Source organism: Vipera ursinii (assembly GCF_947247035.1).
Source record: "Vipera ursinii genome assembly, chromosome: 6".
NCBI classification, from domain to species: Eukaryota; Metazoa; Chordata; class Lepidosauria; order Squamata; family Viperidae; genus Vipera; species Vipera ursinii.
In genome coordinates this window covers 53,816,483-53,840,888 of record NC_139515.1, presented here as the reverse complement: position 1 = coordinate 53,840,888, position 24,406 = coordinate 53,816,483, and the positions used below count along the sequence as shown (strand labels likewise).

The window sequence follows — 24,406 nt, the reverse complement described above, 5'->3', positions numbered from 1 at the left end:
TAGACTGTCAAAGAAAGTGATTGACATTATATTACAACTTTTATAATGCTGGCTATTCAACCATTTTCTGCAGTAATCCTGTAAAAGGAACAAAAACAAAGAATTGGCAGCTAATAGGGATAAATCTCTTCCAATTTTCACCAAAGAGACAGCAGATGACTATGTCAAATTACATTTTGGCAAAAATATATTGTTGTGTCTCCAACTGCTTGTGTAAACAAAGAACAAGTGTAAGACAGAAAAGCAACTGCAAAGAAAATGGGTTTTATGGAAACACAGAAACTAAAGAGATACAGTATAGAGGAATTAGAAATGTGTTCATAACATTTTGAGAGTGATTTTTACTGTTCTTGGAATGGGTTAAAAAAAACAAAAACCTCATATTTGATCAACATCACTTGAACTCCAGATTAGAACTCCAGGAACTAAGCTAATACACCCATCACATTCCATAGTTGTAGAAGCCTTTCTATGTCATCCCTGATCCATGGAGGCGGCTCAAATCAGAGTTCAAGGTTGGTGGCAGCATGATTGTGTGTGAAGGTTTGAACCTGTTATCAGGAAACACACCCTCTTCCTCAAACATACTCTACTATAAACACCACCACCCACTACTCCTCCTCCCCTGTATTGGTAGGATATTTTTAGTTTTTAGTTTTTATTTGGCTTAATAATAGGCAGTCTTATATTGCTGGATGTTAAAAAATGTAATATTTCATATATTTAAATTAAATGTTTAAAATATGAAAGCAAATATGAACATAGTCTTTGTTCCCTGATGACAAATGAGCTAGTAATCTTCAGGTGATGAAACTATAAACATATTAGTTATTATCTACTCTAGTCATGTAAAAATCTACAATAACAAAATAGGAGATTTTGATGTGATTTTTGTAGAAGCATTTTTCAGGCTGCAATGCAATGCATTCTTTAAATTCATCAAAGGGTTATGCAAATTAAGAAAATGGCAGGAATGAAGGACTTTTCTTCAGAATCTGCTAGAAGACCTCCAAATCTTTCAACAGAAACTCTCCTTTAGCCTTCTCTCACTATGCTGGAGAGCAATTGGTAATTTACATTTTCAGCAATCCTGCCCTTATGTAACTCAAATAGAGATCATAGGCACTGAAAAACAACTCCTTTTTAGAATAGAAAACATAAAGTTCCATCAATCCAAGATGATGATAAGTGAGAGCTGAGAGGAGCAGAGTCCTACTTAAAAGGAGGCCTTTAGTATGTAGTCTTTATAGCTTGCATTTATAGTAAAGCAAATAAAAATAGTGCACCGTTCCGATTCAGAGAAATAGGAGCTTCACTATATGAAAGTGTGCACATAGCACACAGACACACAGAGGCCCAAAGAGACTAGCCTTTCACATAGCAACTGTGCAGTCCTTCTGACATTCAAAAGGTCAAAATACAAAATGTGAAGCCATTTCTATGATCAGAAGCTGCAGGGAAAACAGCAGTCCCATTCTTTTCCCAGCCTTAATCCCAGCCTTCCAGATGAGAGGGTATGGACAGCCAAACTGGTATGGGGGTTGGCATCAGGCCATATTCACAGCAATTAGATATTAACTTTATTATTTAGTGCACTATGAATCGTACACTCATTCAAATATGGCACAATCATGCTTTAAAATGCTTTGTTTTAGGCCATGGATATGCAAAAGTGTCCTCTCCCTAACTCTGAAGTGTAATCTCCCAAATCCCCTGACAGCTGTGGTTGACGAACATCTGGAAGATGCTAAACTGCCTACTTCTGATTTAATATTATCTGTCTAAAGATTATCTGTCAAATCTGATTGAATACCCTTCAGACAAAAATAGCTATATGGATAAACTAATCCAAAATCACAAGACAGAAAAGAAGAATGGGTAAAACTGCTTTCCTACTCCTATTACTACTTTCCTATATGATTGATTGTGTATCAACATATGTATATATATGGGGGAACATTCATCATGAACAGATCTATCCACTTTTTTCTCAGCATTAAATCTAAACTCACATCAATATAGTTAGTATTTAGGAGCAGGAAGGAGAGAAATAGAAAGAAAACATACCACAGGAAACTTAATCCCACCCCACAGCACACAGTTATCATTTTACAGAAACATACAAGCTATTATAACTTGCTGTTCCTAGAAAGAATTAAACATTTCTGCCAACAGCCACAACTTTTCTTAAAAACTGTAAACATTATGCAGATGCTTTCAGACTATTATGCCTTTGCCAGTATTCCTCCAAATAAATCCTCAGTTAGGAAGTCATCTTACTGCCTGATTGGCTAACACTAGGCATAATCATATCATAATAGTAAAGTTGGAAGGGACCTTGGAGGTCATCTAGTCCAACCCCCTGCTCAGGCAGGAAACCCTATCCATTTCAGACAAATGGCTGTCCAGTCTCTTCTTAAAAACTTCCAGTGTTGGAGCATTCACAGCTTCTGGAGGCAGGTTGTTCCACTGGTTAATTGTTCTAACTGTCAGGAAGTTTCTCCTTAGTTCTAGGTTGCTTCTCTCCTTGATTAGTTTCCATCCATTGCTTCTTGTTCTGCCTTCAGGCGCTTTGGAGAATAGCTTGACTCCCTCTTCCTTGTGGGAGCCCCTGAGATATTGGAATGCTGCTATCATGTCACCCCTAGTCCTTCTCTTCATTAAACTAGACATACCCAATTCCAGCAGCCTTTCCTTATATGTTTTAGCCTCCAGTCCCCCAATCATCTTTGTTGCTCTTCTCTGTACTCTTTCCAGAGTCTCGACATCTTTTTTACATGTTGGTGACCAAAACTGGATGCAGTATTCCAAGTGTGGCCTTACAAAGGCATTGTAAAGTGGTATTAATACTTCACGTGATCTTGATTCTATCCCTCTGTTAATGCAGCCTAGCACTGTGTTGGCTTTTCTGGCAGCTACAGCACACTGCTGGCTCATGTTTAAGTGATTGTCCACTAGGACTCCAAGATCCCTCTCACAGTTACTACTATTGAGCAAGATACCCCCTATACTATACCTGTACATTTAGTTTTTCTTGCCTAAATGTAGAACCTTACTTTTTTTCACCATTGAATTTCATTTTGTTAGATAGCGCCTAGTGTTCAAGTCTGTTCAGATCCTCCTGTATCTTAAGCCTGTCTTCTGGAGTGTTGGCTATTCCTGCCAGCTTGGCGTTGTCTGCAAAATTAATGAGTTCCCCATCTATCCCTTCATCCAAATCGTTGATGAAGATGTTGAAGAGCACTGGGCCCAGAAGAGAGCCCTGGTGCACCACTACACACTTCCCTCCATGTAGATGCGGTTCCATTGAGGACCACACGCTGACTATAGCCAGTCAGCCAGCTACGAATCCATCTGGTGGTAATGCTGTCTAACCCACATTTTCCTATCTTATCAAGTAGTAGGTTGTGATCTACTTTATCAAATGCCTTACTGAAGTCCATGTAAATTATATCCACAGCATTCCTCTGGTCCACTAATTTTGTCAGTTGGTTAAAGAATGCAATAAGATTTGTCTGGCATGATGTTTTTTTGACAAACCCATGTTGGCTTTTAGTAATGATTTTGTTTGCCTCTAGATGCTCACTGATTCGTTGTTTGATTATCTTTTCCAGAATCTTCCCAGGTATTGAGGTCAGGCTGATAGGTCTGTAATTTCCTGGATCCATTTTTCCCCTTTTTTGATGGGAACTACATCAGCTCTTTTCCAGTCCTCTGGTAGTTCACCAGTGCTCCAGGATCTTTGAAAAATATAGTTCAGTGGTTCTGAGATCACAGCCACCAGTTCCTTGAGAACCTTGGGGTGTAATCCATCTGGACCTGGTGATTTGAACTCGTCTAGGCTGGGCAGGTACTCACTTACCATTTTCTTGCCTATCTTAACTTGTGTTTTTATTCTGTTTTTTATGGCACTATTTTTGATAGGTTGGTCTGTTTCTTCCCTTTGTTTAAAGACAGATGCAAAAAACGAGTTAAAGAGTTCTGCTTTCTCTGTTGCTTGTCACCTTCTTGCCACTTTCACCACTAATGGACCAATCATTTCCTTCACTTTTTTCTTGTTTTTTACATGTTGAAAGAAGCTTTTTTTGTTATTTTTGACTTTGGTTGCAAGCGTTAGTTCATTTTGAGCCTTAGCTTTCCTCACTTCTTTGCAGGCTCGGGCTATTTGCTGATATTCTGATTTAGTTATGTGCCCCTCTTTCCACTTTCTATACTTGCCCTTTTTATCTTTCAATTTATCAGAGAGTTCTTTATGCAGCCATGCTGGTTTCTTTTGAGAGCTGTTATTTTTCCTCTTTGTTGGTATTGTGCTAGACTGGGCTTTTATTATCTCACTTTTCAAAATTTCCCAAGCTTCTTGAGTTGTTTTCCCCTTGAGGATTCTCATCCATGGAATCCTTCTCAAGCTCTCTCTACGTTTATTGAAATTAGCTCTCTTAAAGTCCAAGACTCTAGTTTGACTGTATTCTATTGCTTGTGCTTCCATAATGTTGAATTCCAATATTGCATGATCACTTCCTCCCAAGGTTCCTGTGGCTTCAACACCTTCTATCATTTCATCTGTTAGCGAGAATTAGATCCAAAATGGCCAATCCCCTAGTTCCCTTTTCTACTTTTTGGGTGACAAAGTTGTCTGCTAGGTTTGTCAGGAATCTGTTTGATCTTCCACTTGGTGCAGAGTTTGTCTCCCAGTTGATGTCAGGGTAGTTGTCCCCCGTTACTATTGTGATGTGCTTCCTACATACCTTAGTTAGCTGACTAGCAAAAAGTTCATCTATTTCCTCTGTTTGGTTGGGTGGCCTATAGTATACACCTCTGGCAATGTCATTTTTTCTCCCTTTTATATTGACCCAAATGCATTCAAGTTTACAGTTTGAAACTGCTTTTTATGGTGACATGGTAAATGTATCCACTAGATGGATCAAACAGAGGTGAAATTGCTTAGAAATCTTCTTTTGTTGATAACTGGAGTCTTCTGAATCTGAAGCCTACTTGTTAACCTGAAATCAAGATGTTTATGAGCATCATACATTCTTTTCTGTTGCTTTTATTGTTTAGCCAAGTATACAATGCAGGGAACTACCCAATCTCATAGTTGAAATGTAAAGGTAAAGGTAAAATTTCCCCCGGACATGTGTGCTAGTCGTTTCCAACTCTAGGGGCCGGTGCTCATCTCCATTTCAAAGCCGAAGAGCCAGCGCTTGTCCGAGGACGTCTCCGTGGTCATGTGGCCGGCATGACTAGACGCCAAAGGCGCACGGAACACTGTTACCTTCCCACTGTAATGGTCCCTATTTTTCTACTTGCATTTTTACGTGCTTTCGAACTGCTAGGTTGGCAGAAGCTGGGACGAGTAACAGGCGCTCACTCTGTTACGCGGCACTTGGGATTCGACCCACGAAACTGCCGACCTTCTGATCGACAAGCTCAGCGTCCTAACCCACTGAGCCACTGCATCCCTCACCCCAAAACCACGAATGATCTCACCCAGCGGCTTGATATAGATGTTAAACAGGAGGGGGGAGAGAACCATCCCCTGAGGCACCCCACAAGAAAGGGGCCTCGGGGTGGATCTCTGCCCCCCTGCCATTACAAACTGCAAATGGCCCGAGAGGTAGGAGGAGAACCACCGTAAAACAGTGCCTCCCACTCCCAACCCCTCGAGCTGTCGCAACAAGATACCATGGTCGATGGTATCAAAAGCCACTGAGAGGTGAAGTAGGACCAGGACAGAGGAACAGCTCCTGTCCCGGGCCCGCCAGAGATCATCTACCAGTGCGACCAATGCCGTTTCCGTGCTGTAACCAGGTCTGAAACCGGACTGGTACGGGTCCAGATAGTGCGCTTCATCCAGGAATTGTGGAAGCTGACGCGCCACAACACTCTCAACAACCTTTGCTACAAAGCGAAGGTTGGAGACAGGACGATAGTTATTCAACGAGGCCAGATCCAAGGCAGGCTTCTTGAGGAGGGGCCTCACCACCGCCTCTTTTAAGGCAGAGGGGAAGACACCCTCTGTCAATGAAGCGTTGACAACTGCCTGGAGCCAGCCCCGTCACCTCCTCGGCAGCCGAAACTAGCCAGGAGGGATATGGGTCTAGTAAACAGGTTGTAGCGCTCAGTCTGCGCATAATCCTGTCCACATCATCCAAAGATACAGGGTCAAACTCACCCCAGATGGTATAACCAAGACCTGCCCCTTCCACTCCGCCGGATTCCACCCAGTCGGAGTCCAAACCAGACCGGATCTGAGCGATTTTGTCCTGCAGATACTGTACAAATTCCTCAGCCCTACCCTGCAAGGGGTCATCCCTCGGTCGCTGATTAAGCAGTGAGCGGGTCACTCTAAACAGGGAGGCTGGGCGGTTATCTGCAGACGCGATGAGAGCGGAAAAGTCAGCACGCTTTGCCGCTTCCATTGCCACTAGGTAAGACTTAAGATAAGTTCTCAACTGTGTTCGGTCAGATTCGGATCTGCTGGACCTCCAACGACTCTCTAGGCATCTTTTCCGGCGCTTCATCTCTCTGAGTCCCTTGGTAAACCAGGGGGCCACCCAGGATCCACGCCGGGTTCAGAGGCTGCAAAGGCACAACTCGATCCAAGGCCCCAGCAGCCGCCCTCTCCCAGGCTGCCACTAGGGCCTCGGCAGAGCCGTGGGCAAGGGAAGCAGGAAATGTCCCAAGCTCTGTCCGGAACTTCTCAGGGTCCATCAGGCGCCTGGGGCGGAACCACCTGGTCAGTTCCGCCTCCCAGCGGCGGGGGGTAGCGTACTGAAAGTCTAGCCGGAGAAGAATATGATCGGACCATGACAGGGGATGGATGGTTAAATCACCCCTACCCAGATCATTAATCCACTGCCCAGAGATAAAAACCAGGTCGAGTGTGTGACCTCCATTATGAGTCGGGTCCTGAATTATTTGAGTCAGGTCCATGGCCGTCATGGAAGCCATGAACTCCCGAGCCAACTCAGATGCCTCACCCACGGAAGGCAAATTGAAATCCCCCAGAACTATAAGCCTGGGGAACTCAATCGCCAACCCAGGCAAGACGTCGAGGAGCTTGGCTAGGGCCAATGATACACAGCTGGGAGACAGGTACGTAATCAATAGGCCCAACTGAACGCCAGGACCCAACTTCAAAAGGAGAGATTCACACCCGCCTATCTGAGGGACAGTGGCCACTCGTGGACAAAGACTCTCCCTAATAATAACCGCCACCCCCCCACACCCCTGCCCTGGGTCCATGGCTGGTGAAGCACCCAGAAGCCTGGTGGGCATAACTCCGAGAGGGGGACACCTCCCTCTTGGCCCAGTCAGGTCTCCGTGATGCAAGCCAGGTCCGCGTTCTCCTCCTCAACAAGATCATGTATGAGGAGAGCCTTGTTCACCACGGACCTGGCATTGAAATAAACCAACCTGAGCCCAGGGTTCTGCAATCCTATGCCCCTGGGGAAGCAAGAAGAGCAACAAGGGCGGGAACAGGCAACCACTTGAAGACAGCGGTAGACCGTTCCCCGATAACAATAAAGCCCTCTGCCCCCACACTCTCTGCCCCTCCCAATCACCGTCAAGATAGGGAGACCCTCCGCACTCGGAGCTGAGTCTACCCCCAAACCCCTATTCCCCCCCCACAACCGTCCGATGGTCTGGACTGCTGTCCGGGTCAAACTCCCCCAAGTTCGTTCCGGATCCCCAAGGCCTTCCCCCCTCCCAGGTCCCCTTAAAATTTTATATTAAAAAATTAATAAAAATCCCCTCAGCCTCCTCTTTGAAGCATGCCATCTCTCAGGGTCCCACAACCCGTCATCAAGGAAGTTCTTATGTAGGACAGATGGGCGTTCCTACGAGAGGGGGGAATCTCGCCGCGAGTAAAGTTCTCTAAAATTGTACGCTGGCATACAAAGGAAGGCGGTAGCATCGGACAATGAAGGGTGCCAGCAGATGGAGTCAATGGAAAATTCAGTCGACATGTGGCAGGTCCCAGAGCCATAATCGTGGTAAGAGTGGAGTAGTCTACGGCGGCAGCAGCAAGAGCCGTAACAGGTGATGATAAGTCTAAAAAAGGGGGAGGCGGCCTGATAACAATGGCGATGGACCCAAAACAACAAGATTCAAGCAGAGCAACAAGGGCAGCAGCAGCCTCCGCAGCGGCAGGGAAAGCAGCAACAACAGCAGACCCCACAGCCGCAGCGCCAGCAGGACCAGGTCCACTGCACTCACAGAGCCGAACTCGCCGAGTGGCAGAGGGGGAGGGGGGAAACAACATCGAGGCTTCCTTCCCCCTGCCACAACCCTGGTCTCGGTAAAAACAAAGAGGCACTAAGCAGAATTGTACAAACCACATTGCAAGGTCAGAACATGCAGAACAATGTGTATAGACACAGATAGCATGGCTTACAAAGCCAGAATTCCCCTACACTGTAAAAATTCATTGCCAAGTACAGGGAGTGCAGAATTATTAGGCAAGTTGTATTTTTGAGGATTAATTTTATTATTGAACAACAACCATGTTCTCAATGAACCCAAAAAACTCATTAATATCAAAGCTGAATATTTTTGGAAGTAGTTTTTAGTTTGTTTTTAGTTATAGCTATTTTAGGGGGATATCTGTGTGTGCAGGTGACTATTACTGTGCATAATTATTAGGCAACTTAACAAAAAACAAATATATACCCATTTCAATTATTTATTTTTACCAGTGAAACCAATATAACATCTCAACATTCACAAATATACATTTCTGACATTCAAAAACATAACAAAAACAAATCAGTGACCAATATAGCCACCTTTCTTTGCAAGGACACTCAAAAGCCTGCCATCCATGGATTCTGTCAGTGTTTTGATCTGTTCACCATCAACATTGCGTGCAGCAGCAACCACAGCCTCCCAGACACTGTTCAGAGAGGTGTACTGTTTTCCCTCCTTGTAAATCTCACATTTGATGATGGACCACAGGTTCTCAATGGGGTTCAGATCAGGTGAACAAGGAGGCCATGTCATTAGATTTCCTGCTTTTATACCCTTTCTTGCCAGCCACGCTGTGGAGTACTTGGACGCGTGTGATGGAGCATTGTCCTGCATGAAAATCATGTTTTTCTTGAAGGATGCAGACTTCTTCCTGTACCACTGCTTGAAGAAGGTGTCTTCCAGAAACTGGCAGTAGGACTGGGAGTTGAGCTTGACTCCATCCTCAACCCGAAAAGGCCCCACAAGCTCATCTTTGATGATACCAGCCCAAACCAGTACTCCACCTCCACCTTGCTGGCGTCTGAGTCGGACTGGAGCTCTCTGCTCTTTACCAATCCAGCCACGGGCCCATCCATCTGGCCCATCAAGACTCACTCTCATTTCATCAGTCCATAAAACCTTAGAAAAATCAGTCTTGAGATATTTCTTGGCCCAGTCTTGACGTTTCAGCTTGTGTGTCTTGTTCAGTGGTGGTCGTCTTTCAGCCTTTCTTACCTTGGCCATGTCTCTGAGTATTGCACACCTTGTGCTTTTGGGCACTCCAGTGATGTTGCAGCTCTGAAATATGGCCAAACTGGTGGCAAGTGGCATCTTGGCAGCTGCACGCTTGACTTTTCTCAGTTCATGGGCAGTTATTTTGCGCCTTGGTTTCTCCACACGCTTCTTGCGACCCTGTTGACTATTTTGAATGAAACGCTTGATTGTTCGATGATCACGCTTCAGAAGCTTTGCAATTTTAAGAGTGCTGCATCCCTCTGCAAGATATCTCACTATTTTTGACTTTTCTGAGCCTGTCAAGTCCTTCTTTTGACCCATTTTGCCAAAGGAAAGGAAGTTGCCTAATAATTATGCACACCTGATACAGGGTGTTGATGTCATTAGACCACACCCCTTCTCATTACAGAGATGCACATCACCTAATATGCTTAATTGGTAGTAGGCTTTCGAGCCTATACAGCTTGGAGTAAGACAACATGCATAAAGAGGATGATGTGGTCAAAATACTCATTTGCCTAATAATTCTGCACTCCCTGTACATAAAACTTGTTTATGGAATCTGAATCTATGCAAGAAAAAAAGCATGCCCTCAACTGTCTCTCACCCGTAATATCTTGTCTAAAGATTAGCTTGTTTCACATTGTTTTGTGTTTTTTAAAATGGTAAACTCTGTTATGATCTATGGAGCATCTCATGTGTATTTCTTGATACTCTCTCCAAATCCTGAAAATATCCCTGCAGTTCTGCCATACCATACCTTGCACCTGCAATAGCTTCTCTCAAGGTTGAAGAATCATTCTCTACAATAGAGCTCCTTAACCTTTTTGTGCTTTGAGACTCTGCTGAAACCTACAGAGAAACTTATCTAAAACAAAATACATGGACTGTATAGCTATTGGAGATCAATTAGGGAAACCAACTATGCTCAAATAACCAAAATAACTAAAAATAAAAAATGTAATATGAGGTTTTTTTTTATTAAGCCATTAAACCAATAACAAGACTATTAGTTTGAGCTTAATGAATATAATTTTCCCCCATCCAAGATTACAGACCCCTTGAAATCTCCATGGTCCAAGTTAAAAACTTCTGCCTTACAGCAGGGCCCCCCAAACCCTGGACTCCGGGCCACTACTGTTCCACAGCCTGTTAGGAACTGGGCCGCAGAAGCGAGTGAAGCTTCATCTGTGCATGCATGGAATCTAGTGTGTGAAACCACACATCCCTACCGCCACTGGTCTGTGGAAACAAAAATGTTTTCCTGGAAACTGGTCCCTGGTGCAAAAAAGGTTGGGGGATGCTGCTCTACTACAGCATCCATAGAACAAGAGAATCAATAAGAAGGAAGGAATTTCTAAATGTAATCCCTGTACAAGGTAGTTCATGGAAAATATATTTGAGAATGGATATGCAGAATCTGGCTCACCAAAGAAAGAAATCAAAGAATGCTGTTATCTCCTAACCATTTACAAAAACTATCACGATCGATGGCCAACTATAATGCAAAACCACACAGGAGTGAACAAAATGCAATTAGTATATCTAGTCAGCACTGTATTAAAATTTTACAAGCTGTAAACTTTGGTTGACAACATGAATATATGGAAGAAAATGTGAGAAACTGGTGTTAAATTAACATTATTTAAGAGAGAACTTCTATAAAATGATATACTAATAGTATATATGATACTGACTAAACTGCCAAAAATTTGTAAGGGAGTATCAAACCAATGTTGTAGATATGAAAAGGAAGAGGGGACCTCAAAGTGTCTGAGTGGTGTTGCCCACTGTATCCTGGTCTCTATGGTGTCAAACAGAGGTACGCTCAGCTCAGTTATGATGTTTTGAGTACCCTTTTGACTAAAGTCACAGCTATTATTAATTCAAGGCCTCCGATTCCTGTCTCTACTGATCCAGAATCTCCTAATAACTCTTGCTAACTTTTCACTCAGAAGATCTGAGTGAACCTGGCACTACTTGAGGCGTTCACCATCAAGGACTTGTACAAATGTCAGCAAAGACAAAGTCTCACCAACTCATTTTAGACCACCACAACTCTACAGACAATATCCATATAGCAGTCCACTTAATAAAATTCCAAGTGGGTGACCTGTTCTGCTGAAAGACATGTACGTAAACTAGATTCATGGCTTATGGAATTTATCACTCAAAATATGTACACTCAAGATTAAAGTATTTGCAAGGCAGAAATTAAATAAAGGACCATAAAACTCCTTTCAAATTCATCATTGAAAGATGCATAATTACTGTGGACCAAACCAGTACATATTAGAATTGTTCAAATTGCATCCAAAGCAGGAAAGAGGCTTCATAAATGGTGTGGCTATGATTACTGTACCTATCACTAGATCCTTAAATAAGTTATGCTTTTTTGCTAATTGTATGGTCCAAAGAAAGTGCATGTTTGAATTAAAGCGGCAACCTTACCATTTCTTTATCATCTCTCTAACTCAACACACATAATATTCCCTAGGACCATGCAACTACCACATGAGTGTACAACTGAGATGGTTTCTTTAAGTAGTTATTGATAGGCACAGCTAACATGGCAATGTTGGATCTCAAGAACATTTTATCAGGAACAATTTTTGTTGCAGACCTTGAACATGTTTGGGGGGGAGAAGGTAAGATACCAGATATTAAATCAGCACTGTTACTACTTGTGCATTTTTTTTAAAAAAATAACCTGACGTTAATTCTAATGTAATTTTTTTAATTAATAGTAAGAACTACATTCTCAAACTACTAATTACTTAAACAAATCTTACCTGCAGGAGGCAATAGCATAACTTCATTGCGCTTTGATTCAAGTTTTTCTTTCACCCATGGAAATTCTTGTAAGGATTCTAGAAACGCTTCAAATGCCTTAGGCCCTCTTGTTGGAAGGATGTCAAGAAGCACCAAAGTTTTCCGTTGATTAGTAACTTGGGCCCTTATTTCTTGCACATGATTGTCTGTTAGAATTTCTTCTTGATAGAGATATTGAATGATAAGGCCCTCAACCAACAGCTCTGCACACAGCTCAAGGCGCAAGGAGCGCAGAACCTGCTTGTCTCTGGCATCCATCCTAAGGAAAAAAAAATACGTAAGTGGCCAACTTTGAAGTCTGAATCTTATCAATATGCATTTGTAAAGTGTGTGTGTGTGAGAGAGAGAGAGAGCGCGAGAGAGCCAGATCTGACTATTTAAATGGTCTGGGTAATCAGGCAAGAAGTTCAACATATTTACATTTCTTATAGCATTTTTTCTTTTTAAGTATGTATGTATTTATATTGATTTTTAATTTGTTTTTATTGGATTGTTTTTAACTTTTTTTGAGACACACAGATGAGATGGCAGGCCATGCAAATTGAATAAATAAATCATGATTTATCTTTTTTTCATGAACTCCAGGATAACATATTGGGATTTTGCCCACAAACCCTTCCATTAACAAAGTGAGAAGAATTCCAGGTTTCATTTTCTCTTAATTGTATTTTTAGACCCTATATCCAGCACCCAATTTAAGAACCAGTTAGCTCATATCATTTTATTTTGGACGATCATATAAGTAGCTTTCAGACAACGCTATTCGTTCTCTAAAAATTTTTGCATGCAGCAATAGTCTCTTTACAACTGAAAGCCATTACTTGCAAAATGTAATTCTTTAAAGTAATAACATTTTTAAAGTAAAAACTGCAGAACATTGTCCCAGAAAGAAAAACTGCAAAGAAATGAAGTCGCAGAAGGTTTATATAAAGCCTAAGAAAATAATCGGACTGCTCTGAAAACTCCCCTTTGGGAATTATATAATCAGCACAATAAAAAAAACAAAAAAGCTGTTCCTTTAAAATACTTACAAAACGAGGCGGAAATGTTATTTATTAACTCCAGGCGTAATGGGGCTCCCCCTGCACCATTTTTCTTGGAGAGAAAATCGCTAAACAGGAAGTGCTCCTTTCCCGCATTTCTTACAAGCGAGAGACCTCGATGAAAGGCGGGCGCTTAAACCAAACTTGCGCGACGATTCGAGTCGGAAGTTCTTGCATCATTTTGCCGCCATTTTGCCCTTCGCCTATAAAACAGAATGTAAGCTTCTTAGACTTAGAGGAAAGAGTGGAGCAATCTGAAATTGGAAAGGTTGTTTCTGTGATTAGATGCCTGGGCTGCTCGTAAAAGTTGAAAAGGAACAGAAGCTTATTTCAAAACCATATTACGACCAAAAACGTGCTACAAGCCTGGAATCTAAATATGTCGAAACTACAATTCCCAGAATTCCGTGGACTATGCTACGAATTGTAATTGCGTGATCCTCGGGAGAAGCTGGAAATTGTTTTTATCTTTCTTCAGATTGGAAAAAGGGTTTCTGCTGCTGCCCTCCCGAAGTTCTCTACAATTACCATGCATCTGAAATGAGATTTATTTTTCTGATATTTATTGGTGAAATATTATATTGATAAATCAGTATTAATATATGAATAAATCCAGAAGAATGTAGGGCTGAAATATTGTGGTGCAACAATTAGGATGACAACTAGATGGCAGTAAAGTAATTTTGCATGCTTTGTTGTCGTGGTTATCGAGTTAATGGCAATTCAAGAAGAATCAAGTCACTGGTCACTACTAAGGTGTGGCCATACCATACACATTACACTGGTTATTACTAAAATTATGTTTTCTTCTAACAGTTGATATAATGGGCTGCAGTCATTTGTGAGAAGTGTACTTGTGACTCCAAACTGAAGCTTTAGAAGTATTATTCAAGATATCAAATTCAGTTTTCTAGTTAGAAAGGTTACAAGAATAGAATGGATCATGATTTGGCCAGGTTCTTAAAACCAGAAATTAACTTCATTGTTAAGGAGAACTCTCTTAAGAAATAAACCATTAACAAAGCATATAATGATTTTATGATTTATATATTAACAGTATCTTTGCATTCTCCATACCACCAATATGCAAAAATGTAACAATAAAACATCACAATTTCCCTCCTCCCCAACAGAATAAAATAACATACCTTCAACATATACTGTAAATGATACTCAAGAAGTAACTTGCAGAATTAAGCTTTAAAAGTTTGGCAGCATCAAACAGTTTTCATATCATTGCAAAATACCATCTGGTCAGGATCAGCTCTCAGGATAAGATGTTCCAAAGGTCAGTGCTATAAAGTCTACTTATCCATGAGGGAGTAGGGTTTTGAATAGGATCTTTCAAGGTGTTCTGACAGGATGAGTGGAATCATTTTGAAGAAGGCACAGGAGGAAGCATTTGCCAACTTGATGGAGCAAGAGAGGATAGTATGTTTCCAAGGATGACACTGCTCAGTGATGCCCAATTTAAGTGGGCCAGAAGTTTTGAGTCTGCTAGGGAAGATGAGACAAGCTGAAGATCTAACCAGGCTGAGTACATTTTCTTGACGAGACCAGGAGACGATTGAATGAGAGATCTGTGGGGGATCAGGGGAATCTAGCATACTATTATCTGGAAGGTCCCAGGAAAGGAAGGAGTATAGTTTGGATTTGTCAGTGGAGGGACTGTTATGTAATTTGTGGCAATAATTGGCTTATTGAAATGTGTTCTGTAAGTAGTTGAATGAATCTGACCAGGCATGGTCCACAGTAATGACTTGCATATGGTGGCAAAGGCTGGTGAAGTATGTGATGGTTGGAACCACTGTTGGCCTCTGGTCAAAATATAATGAGGACTCAATTTAGCACCAGGATGGGCAAGGGAATATATTGCAAGAGATAGTGGGTTTGCATTGTTGATGTAGACCAGATGTGTCCAACCTGCAGCCCGTGGACTGCATGCAGCCCCATGATCATAAAAAGGAAGTTTGTTATTTATATACATTAACTATATCATATATTTTATACAGTGCTTTTTTTGTAATAGAAAAAGGTGCCGGAACTCACACGTCATACAACCCGCCTTACCTACCCTACAAGGTTCCATCCAAAAAAGGTGCCGGAACTCCGTTCTGAGCGTTCAATGAGAAAAAAAGGCCTGATTTTATATGTGGTCTTCTCTCAGTGTGACCAAGACAACCCAAAAGTTTGTATACCTATACTACAGACCCTATTTGTAAGCTGTTTGATCCAAGCCTAGGTATAGGTGGCCAATTTGTTAGGCTTTCTGGCTTCTACTAATAAAGCCATCTCTGTGAGCAATAAGATTGCATCTATCTCTGGTTTGGTAGTAGATGAGCATGCACACCTGAGACATGGCTGAGCAGTAACAGGAGTGTAGCCCAAGTGAATATATAACCAGTTCAAGTGTTGCAGCAGAGATGGCAAGGCCAATGAGAATGGATTGCCATGGTCATGCATGAGACTTTAGCAGTGATGAAAACTGCTCCAGAGGTAATTGTGTATGAATGTCTGAAGAATTGTTCTACAGAGACAAGCTAAGGTTGCTGATGGTATAGCAATAGCAATAGCCTTATAGAAGCTCCTGGATACTGTTAAGGTATCCAGTACTTCAATCTCCATGCCCTGGAAGATGGAACTGCAATAATTTTTATTAGTAAACGGCCTCCATGACCACTGTAGGTTTATTGCAAGTAATTGTGACCCCATGCACCTAGATAGCGACTACTTGTCACTTCAGAGAAGAGGAGACATTTTCTGAAGATGGAAGATAGTGACATTTTTCCTTTGGCTTGGTAAAATCATTTCATTGGTGCACTTTAAGTCATGAATGTCCTGGACCTTTCCATAGGTGACAGTTTCTAGAATTTTCCATTGGACCCAATGGATCTAGAACCCAGTGGATCCAGGAGTTCCAGAAGGTATTTTTTTCTAGTTTTTTAAAGTATTTTAATATGGTACTTTATCTAACAGAACAGGTTAAAAGCATTTTCACAAGAGGTACAACAACTGAAATAATTATTCATCAGTATTTATGCATAATGTGAAATATGTATAAGTTGATTGAACAATAAGATGTATTGCTTCCTGCACTGAAATATAATAATTTTCAGGACTCTTTTAATGTAGTTACATAATAAATAATAATGGATATTTACTCAATATCTTAGAATTGAAATAAAATAGATTGAATTCAATGTCACACTGTGTTACGAGGTAAATTGTTTTTAATCATAATAATCATAATTAAGCAAAAACGTATTTTAGTATAATACATGAAAGCATTTATAGATTGATTTTATATACATTGTATGAGAATATATTTTATGGCAATGAATTATATTTGCTTCATCAGTACATATTTAGAGTTGTTCCCTCAAATTGGAGGAAAAATTCTACCATAACTAATCTACTGTCAAGAGATAGTTTAACTATTGGGAATGCCAAATATTGAATGGTGATCATCTTTAATGTTTCAAAGCCTCTAAAGAAACATTAGAGTTAGAAGATAATGCTTTTGATTTAATAAAAGAATTATAATATTAAGCATGTTTTCTGAGTTCCTTCATTCTTTAGGTCAGGCATGTCAAACTCGCGATGTCATGTGACGTGCGACATATCGGAGCTTTTTCCCTATTGCTGTCAATGGGGTAGGCACCATTTCCTTGTGACGCGTATGGCCCGTGGGTCGGCAGTTTGACACTCCTGCTTTGGATTATAACATAAACTAAATTATGTTGGTGCATAATTTGCAAAAAATATGCACACTAGTATACTCTGTTTAGAGCTAAGTTTAGATTGCAACTGATTTCCATTCACAATTCCAGCCCAAAGGTGACAAAAGCAAAGCCTGTGTCTCTTTAGAAACACATCTAATTTTATCCAACACTCTCTCAGTGGTAGTAAAATAAAGATGAGGCTTAAGTTTTCAGCATGACACCAACCTAGTACAGAAATAACCTTAGATAGTTCATACAAATACTAAGCCAGAATATTTTAAAACACTAATCAGCCATAGCAGTTGAATCTACATATTGAGCAGGGCTACACATTATGGTACACCAATGATTAACATGGCTTGACAGTTAGCCTCATGTGCTGGAGCTATCACAGTACCTTTGACTCACTGTTACCAAAATAAGACTACAAAATATTTTATCCCAGCATTATAGAAATCAAGGAAGAATATGTGGAGGTATAGACTTCCACTTTTAATTCAACATTGCAGTTCAAAAGATTGGGAACAGGAGACTTTGCAATCAGGAGATAATAAATTGCTATATCAATGGGCAATCCAAAGGACACTTGCACTATCCCAACAACCCATCCGCTGTTTCCCAGAATTCCACTGCAGCTCACTGAGCCAAATCAGCGTTCGATGGGTGGTCCAGAGATGACGCATGCTATAGAGGCTTATTTCAACTTCAACTTCTCTCTCTCCCTCTCTCTGGACTAATTTATTTTATTTGGATTCTTTATGTCTTTGTGAGAGAAGGGGGAGGGGAAATTGGTCCCACATTCATTGTACTGACATCTTAATTTTCCTATCACAGCCACCCACAAGGAAAATATAATGTGCACCAACATGTGAAATAATTTTAGCATATTTAATTTGAATATATAAAAACAGCAATGAAAAAATAGATGTAAAAGAAACATTTCATCAATGTTAGGTGCCTCCATTTTTGTTGCTCCCACAGCAACAAAAGTATCTACACAAGATAGTTTTGCAAATAATCATGTGAGCATGGTCTGTTTCTAGACATGAATAGCATTGTAGCCCTACCTAAATATAGCTCCTAATGTGCACCTGGCTCTTTGCATCCCCAGATGTTTTATTTCTTATTTGAATAAACAGAATAAAGACTTAACTTTAAAATTAAGTTTCAAAAAGTTTCTATGACCGCATCCACCAACTGTTGAGAACTTGTGTAGTGGTATATAAGAATTAAAGAAAATAGATACTTTTCTTCTTTACTCATATTATTAAAATTCAAGTCCAGCACAGAATAAATAAAATCCTTTTTTGCACAATGCATAATTATTATATGGGATTATGGCATAAGATGTAGTTGAGGCTATTAGCTTGGATAGTATTAAAAGTGTTGAAACAATGTGTAGGAGAGGAATTTTAGATTTTTAGAGCTACTTTATTACCTATCACTAAATAATCAAACTAAACTGCTAAAATGTCAGTATGAATACACTTGGTGCCATAATTTTTGCTCTTCTGGAAATGATGTAGACAAATATTGCTTGTACAATTTTGAAAAGTCCATTTGAACACAGAAACACATTATGACTAAGCGCACTACAATTTGATTTACTGAATACAGTCTGAAATTGGACAGTTATTGGCTTGAATAATCTTTTTTTTAAAGGCAAAATTACTTGCATTTCAAAAAAATAAGAACACTAACAAATTCTACATTGTAGTAGTTAGTCATTATTTCCTATTGTTTTTAATTGAAAGAACTGCAAGACTGCAGTCTAGATATTTATAAAGCCTCATTCAAGGGAAGCCTGTTACTGAAGTTAGGGATCTAGAATAAAAAGTCTGTGGTAACACTAATAGTGGTACCTTACCCTAATTCAGTGGCTCCCGACCTTTTGGGCACCAGGGACCGGTTCCATGGAGAAAGTTTTTCCTGCAGACTGGAGGGGGTGTGGTTTTGCATGCTGCCTGCTTCACTTGTTTGCAGGGACTGGCTGCTGGCATGCTGCAGACCGTGTCAGTCCACAGATTGGGGGTTGGGGACCTCTGCCCTAATATATTCACTGAGTCCCTTTAACAGTGATAATGTGACCTTTGCTTTTTCACCCCTACTTTGAAATAAGATTTATTTTTAATCAATTTTTTGATTATTTTAAAATCAGGAATGATTGATTCCACCCGTTTCCCACACACACACACACACACCCTCTCCAAGGCCTGGGCTGCTTCTGGCCTTTCAGAGATGTGTTAGCTCTGCAGGATCAGGACCAAACAAAAACTGTAAACACATACAGCTGACATGGTTACTCCCCATGTACACCATACTCCCCTTTCTCTCAAATTAAAGTTACTATTTACTGAAGGCTTCGGGTGGGGCTTGTGTAGTCTTGGGATCTAAGTGTGTAAGGGAGACTGTTGCAGCTCCCCAGTGTGTTCAGATCTCATGTGTGATTGACTGCCTTATATCTTACCTAGAAATCTACTCCCATTTTGACTGTTCAAATAGAACTTTGTTATATTCTGAGTAAAAATGGATAAATTTGCTCTGTAGCTTTCATAAGAGCACCAGTATGATGTAATGGTTAAGGCATCAGGCTAGAAATCAGAAGACCGTAAATTCCAGTTCCATTTTAGGCAAGAAGCCAATTGGTGACCATTGCTCAGTCTGTCTGTCTCTCTCTCTCTCTCTCTCAGACCTAGGAAGCAGGCAGTGGCAAACCATTTCCCAAAAATCTTGCCAAGAAAACTGCAAGATTTGTCTAGGCAATTGTGAAGTCAACGTGGACTTGAAGGCACAAAAAAACAAGTTTCATGTATTCATAAGCAGGAAGAACTGTTAGATAAGTTTTTAATAAGAAAACACTCGAGTGCTATATTAGGAAATAAAAGCTTGCTATTTATTAATATGTAAATTATAATTAATAATGTGCAAAAAACAATCAGGACTGATCTAATTTCAGACAGTGAATCTCACCAGCCTTTTCTACGCCAGTCTTTTATGCTAGCTGGAAATTTATTGCCCAAAATGTATGTTCCCTTTGTAACTTCATAAAAAATTTACAGTGACCTAAATGCAGAGTTGTTAGCCATTTGCTGCTGAAATCCAGATGCCTATCCTCCCCTTAGCCCAGACACATCATTTGAACCGGGATTTTAGTAATATTTCACAAGATGGCTCTCTGTAAGAGAACCATACAGTACTGCCTCATTTATATTAAGAACAAAGTGAGTGCATAGGTATCAAAGAGCAATGAAACATGCTCTTGTAGGCACTTGTTCCCACTGAAACATATTTTCCCCCAGTTTGTAATTCTAATAGCATCAGGGAGCTTACTGAGCACCAAAGTTTTAACAGTGAACACTAAATCCAAGTCCTCTACTAAAACCCACAAACATACACAATAACATACCATTTTCACAGTGACCTACACGATACGTTCATGCAGCTGAAGATTCTGATTTCTTATAAATTGTATTCAGGACCTGTTTTCTTAAAATGAGGCTGAGTAGATGCTTATACCCGATATCGATATTCCTTTAAGAATTCCTTCAATCTTGTTGGTAACGGAAGTTCCTGGATTTTACTTGTATATCTGTTTATTGCTACTCTACACTGATGCTGTAGAGACAGTGTTGAATGATAGAGAGGTTTGTTCAAATAAAGATGGACTGTTCCATTGGAAGGTATTTCAGAGACCATTCTTCTATCCTTGCACATAAGGACATAATATTCAATTAGCTGAACCACACTGTCAAATTGCAGGAGTCTTGATCGAATGCAGATAACAGAATCCAGACGGAATTTCCCATCCTGAAATTCTATTCGTAAGTTGGTAGGACCTACAGAGGTTTTGACTGAAATAGTAAGTAAATACTCTGAGTGAGAGCTGTCTCTGACCAAGAAAGTCCCTTCAGATGTTTCTTGTAATCTTTCCTTTGCTTCTGCAACACTCATGCTTCCCCAATACCATCCTAATAGAAGAGAAAGCAAAAATAGTTAAGAATCTTCAGCATATTTTTAGACAGAATACCATTGGATGCTAAGGATAGTCCAGTGCCCATAATTATCTGCACTGGAGAATTTTGATAAAAGTCAACATAATAAATGCATTCAAATGATTCAAATCACTTAACATTCTAATACTACTTCCTGGGTGTCCTTGAATAACTAATGCAGTTTCTCACTTTTACTTTCTGTTTTGATTATGAGCCCCACAAGGCCAGAAAAGATACCTTGCAAATAGAATACGATATGTATTTATTTAAGAATAAATACCATTATACTACATAGGGTTGACTTCTGAACCAATATAATTAGTTGTATTGCAAAAATGCTGTATGGCTGTCAGCAGGATTTAAGGCTGCCCATTTTTCAATAGCCTTGTTTTGTTAAAAGCGCTGCTAAATAAACAACAAAAAATCCTATAACACTTCAGCCATCAAATACAGTGCAGATATGTGAAACATGAGATTAGAACAAGGCAAAATTTAGATCCTAAAATCAACACCTTCTCTTAATCCCAAAGAATAAGAGAGAATATACCTTTCATTTAATAACTGAAGTAGCCTGTCCGAGATGGTTGTCTCTACATGCATTAAAATACAACTCCTAGGATCACCTGGCAGAATTGGAATAATTTTTTGCTATCTATAATACAGTAGTGATAGGTAAAAGTAATAGCCTTTGCAGTGTAACCAATTTAGTCTCAGAACTAAACACAGGACCAAATAGGTAAACTGTAGTGAAAAAGGGACATCTTTTTAAAAGTGTAACATAAAAAGTAAAAGTAAAATAAAAAGCCCAGGGTGAATAAAGCTAAAAGATTTTTCAAAGAATTCTTATTAGAATTTCTGATCACTATTCTAAACAAATTGACCTGTTTTTATTAATACAGAGATGCTTTCCTAGAAGTCTTATGTAATTTGAGATTTACTCCTAATTCTGCCCTGCGTTTTACTAGTCTCTAAATTCTGAGGCGCTACTACTAGTGGAAGAACAAGTTCAGGATTATACAATGCATCTGATAATGAACACCGAATTGCGTTGGCTAATCTGAAATGTGGAAATTCAAGATGGATTGAAATTGCAGCACAGTGCTCCAGCACACAGGTCTGAGAAACGACAGGACTTGTTTCTTCCTTCTTATTCCCAGAACCTTAAACTATTATTGTATTCCATCAGACAGGATTATTCTGCCTGCTTCCTGAGAGTTCTTACTTTAACTCGGAATGATCATTAAAGGAAAGTTGAAAACCCAACGCAGTTTCCAAAGGCAAGCAACGAGCGAGAGACTTAAAACTAGCATCACGGAATAACCTGTGGAAAAATAGCTAACCCTGCAGAGGTTTCCAGGGAGGTAAACGCATTAGTTTTAAGGAATAATTTGGGCTCAGCCACCCCGTCTTTCCACCCTCGAAGCCCGATCCTTTCGAGTCGTGTCTGCAGCCTTGTCCTCCCGTTTCAGATTCTGCGGAGCGCCGGCTTTTGGGGGCTCCACTTCTCAAGGGGTTAACGTCGAGGGGTCTTCTTCCTCACCCCCACAACCCCATCAGCGCTGATGATGCTACCCGGCAGAATCACTGCAGTTCCTACGAACACTGCACGCAGGGAGGGGGAAAAGCTATTTTGTTTTTCCTCCCACGGGTCAACCTAACCACCGGCGCCCACTCCCACGCTCCCCTTCCCCACGCTTGGCTTACCCGCGCATCTCAACTCCCGCATGGCGGAGTCCAGGCGCTCCCCTTCAGCAGGTTCCGCCGCGGCTCTTCCAGCTTCCCACTCGGCCCCAGCCCTGTCGGCGCCATCCGAGGATTCGGCCGAGCGCAGGGTCATTTGCGGGCAGAGACCACGGCGTGAGGAAGAAAGCACGGAGCGCCGGACCCTTACCAGAGCTCCTGGCCGCTGCCCCAGCCCATCTGACCGCCGCCCGCAGGGACCCGCGGCTCTGCAGGAGAGGAGAACCAGGGCCCGGCGAGAGGCTCCGTCGAAATCCGCCGTTCCGGACGTTCACTTACGGAGCATCCCTCGGAAAGGCGTCCCGTTTGTTGCTGGGGGGTGGGGTGGGTTGAAGGGCGTCCGTTTTTCTCTGCCTCCTTCCTATCGTCCTGACTTCCCCATTGCACACGAGGGGAAAACAGCACCCGCCGGGAAAGCGCCCTGCCGCCACCTGGCCGGGAATTTCGAGGACGGCTTCCCGGCTTGCCTCCAAGGTCCACGCCTTCTCCTCCCTTTCTTTGCACACAAGAGAGCGGCTGCTGTCTAGGAAATAATCGGGGGGGGGGGGCAGCCCGGAGGCGAAGAGTCGTGTGTACCCCGGCCAAACTCTTTCTTACCTTCGGCCTCGCCAGCAAAGGCGGCAAAACCCAGAAGGGCGGGATGCTGGTTTCTTTAGCGCGGCGCTTTTTAAACGGAGAGGCCGTTGGGGAGGCTCCCTTCGGCAACCTGCGCTGCTTTTGTTTCAAAGGAGGGGGTGGGGGCGGGGGGTGGGAGAAGAAAGAGACCACCGCGGCATCAGCTGCTTTCAGAGCGAGAAAAAGGCCAGGCGAGCCGCCGCCGGGCCGGCCAGCTCAGGTTATCCTCTCCTACGAGAGAGCTTATCCTACCAACTCGCGGAAGGAAATATTCACGCGACGCGTGGACGCCAAGCAAACAGGAGCGAAGAGCCGCGGCCGGCAGGCGAGAGATTTGCTCCCTGGCGCTCGCCGATACCGAAACAACTCGGAAAGTGGGGCGGCGCGGTTGCATGTCAATGACTGGGAGTCATAATGGCGAGGCGAGCGTTGCCCCCGTCTTCGCTGCTTTTCCATTTCAAAGGGAGGCTGAGCGACCTACTGCTCGGTGCGGGGGTGGGGGGTGGGGGCGGGAAAGAGACAGGTTTCTCGTGCTTACAGTACGCGGAGCCCCCCCTCCCCTTTGTCCCCCCCTCTCTCCCCCCCCCCGGGACACATTGCAAGCCATCTGGACGCAGCGTCGGGGGTGCCTGGCCCGGTGCTCGGCCCCCTTTGTCCCCCCCCTCTCCCCCCCTCCCGGGACACATTGCAAGCCATCTGGACGCAGCGTCGGGGGTGCCTGGCCCGGTGCTTGGCCCTTTTCTCTCCCCGCGGTTCTTTTGCTTTGCTTTGCTTTTTTTTTTAACTCGCGGAACGGTTAAAAATGCAAAGGCCGCTTTCCAAGAACTTTCCAGGAATCGCGTCACGTGACCGCCGGCTCCCGGCGCCTCTGCTTGAAATGGAGCTGCCGTGTTGCAAGCAGCCGCTCCTTCCTTCCTCGCTGGCTCTCTCTCTCTCTCTCTCCCTCCCCTCCCACCCAATCTTTTTCTTCTTCCCCGGTGGGAGCCGGGTCAGGAGC

At 42.0% G+C, this 24,406-nt stretch overlaps 2 protein-coding genes across 4 annotated transcripts in view; both read right to left on the bottom strand.

Moving 5' to 3' along the window:
- CRADD (CARD and death domain containing adaptor protein) overlaps nucleotides 1-13,507 on the bottom strand; it is a 56,093-nt gene extending 42,586 nt beyond the window's left edge. For all 3 annotated transcript variants that reach the window (XM_083365978.1, XM_083365977.1, XM_083365979.1), the window contains exons 1-2: nucleotides 13,329-13,507; nucleotides 12,258-12,556 (exon numbers count right to left, since the gene is read on the bottom strand). In XM_083365978.1, coding sequence (XP_083222104.1) covers nucleotides 12,258-12,555 — 298 coding nt within the window. In that variant the 5' untranslated portion in view covers nucleotide 12,556; nucleotides 13,329-13,507. The remainder of the gene's footprint in view (nucleotides 1-12,257; nucleotides 12,557-13,328) is intronic.
- A 3,054-nt stretch (nucleotides 13,508-16,561) lies between these two features.
- Nucleotides 16,562-23,655, bottom strand: SOCS2 (suppressor of cytokine signaling 2). The gene is made up of 2 exons (XM_083365822.1): nucleotides 22,759-23,655; nucleotides 16,562-21,030 (listed from the first exon to the last, which is right to left on the bottom strand). The coding sequence occupies exons 1-2, from the start codon at nucleotides 22,889-22,891 to the stop codon at nucleotides 20,573-20,575; spliced, it is 591 nt and encodes a 196-aa protein (XP_083221948.1). The 5' UTR covers nucleotides 22,892-23,655; the 3' UTR covers nucleotides 16,562-20,572.
- Nucleotides 23,656-24,406: the final 751 nt, after the last annotated feature.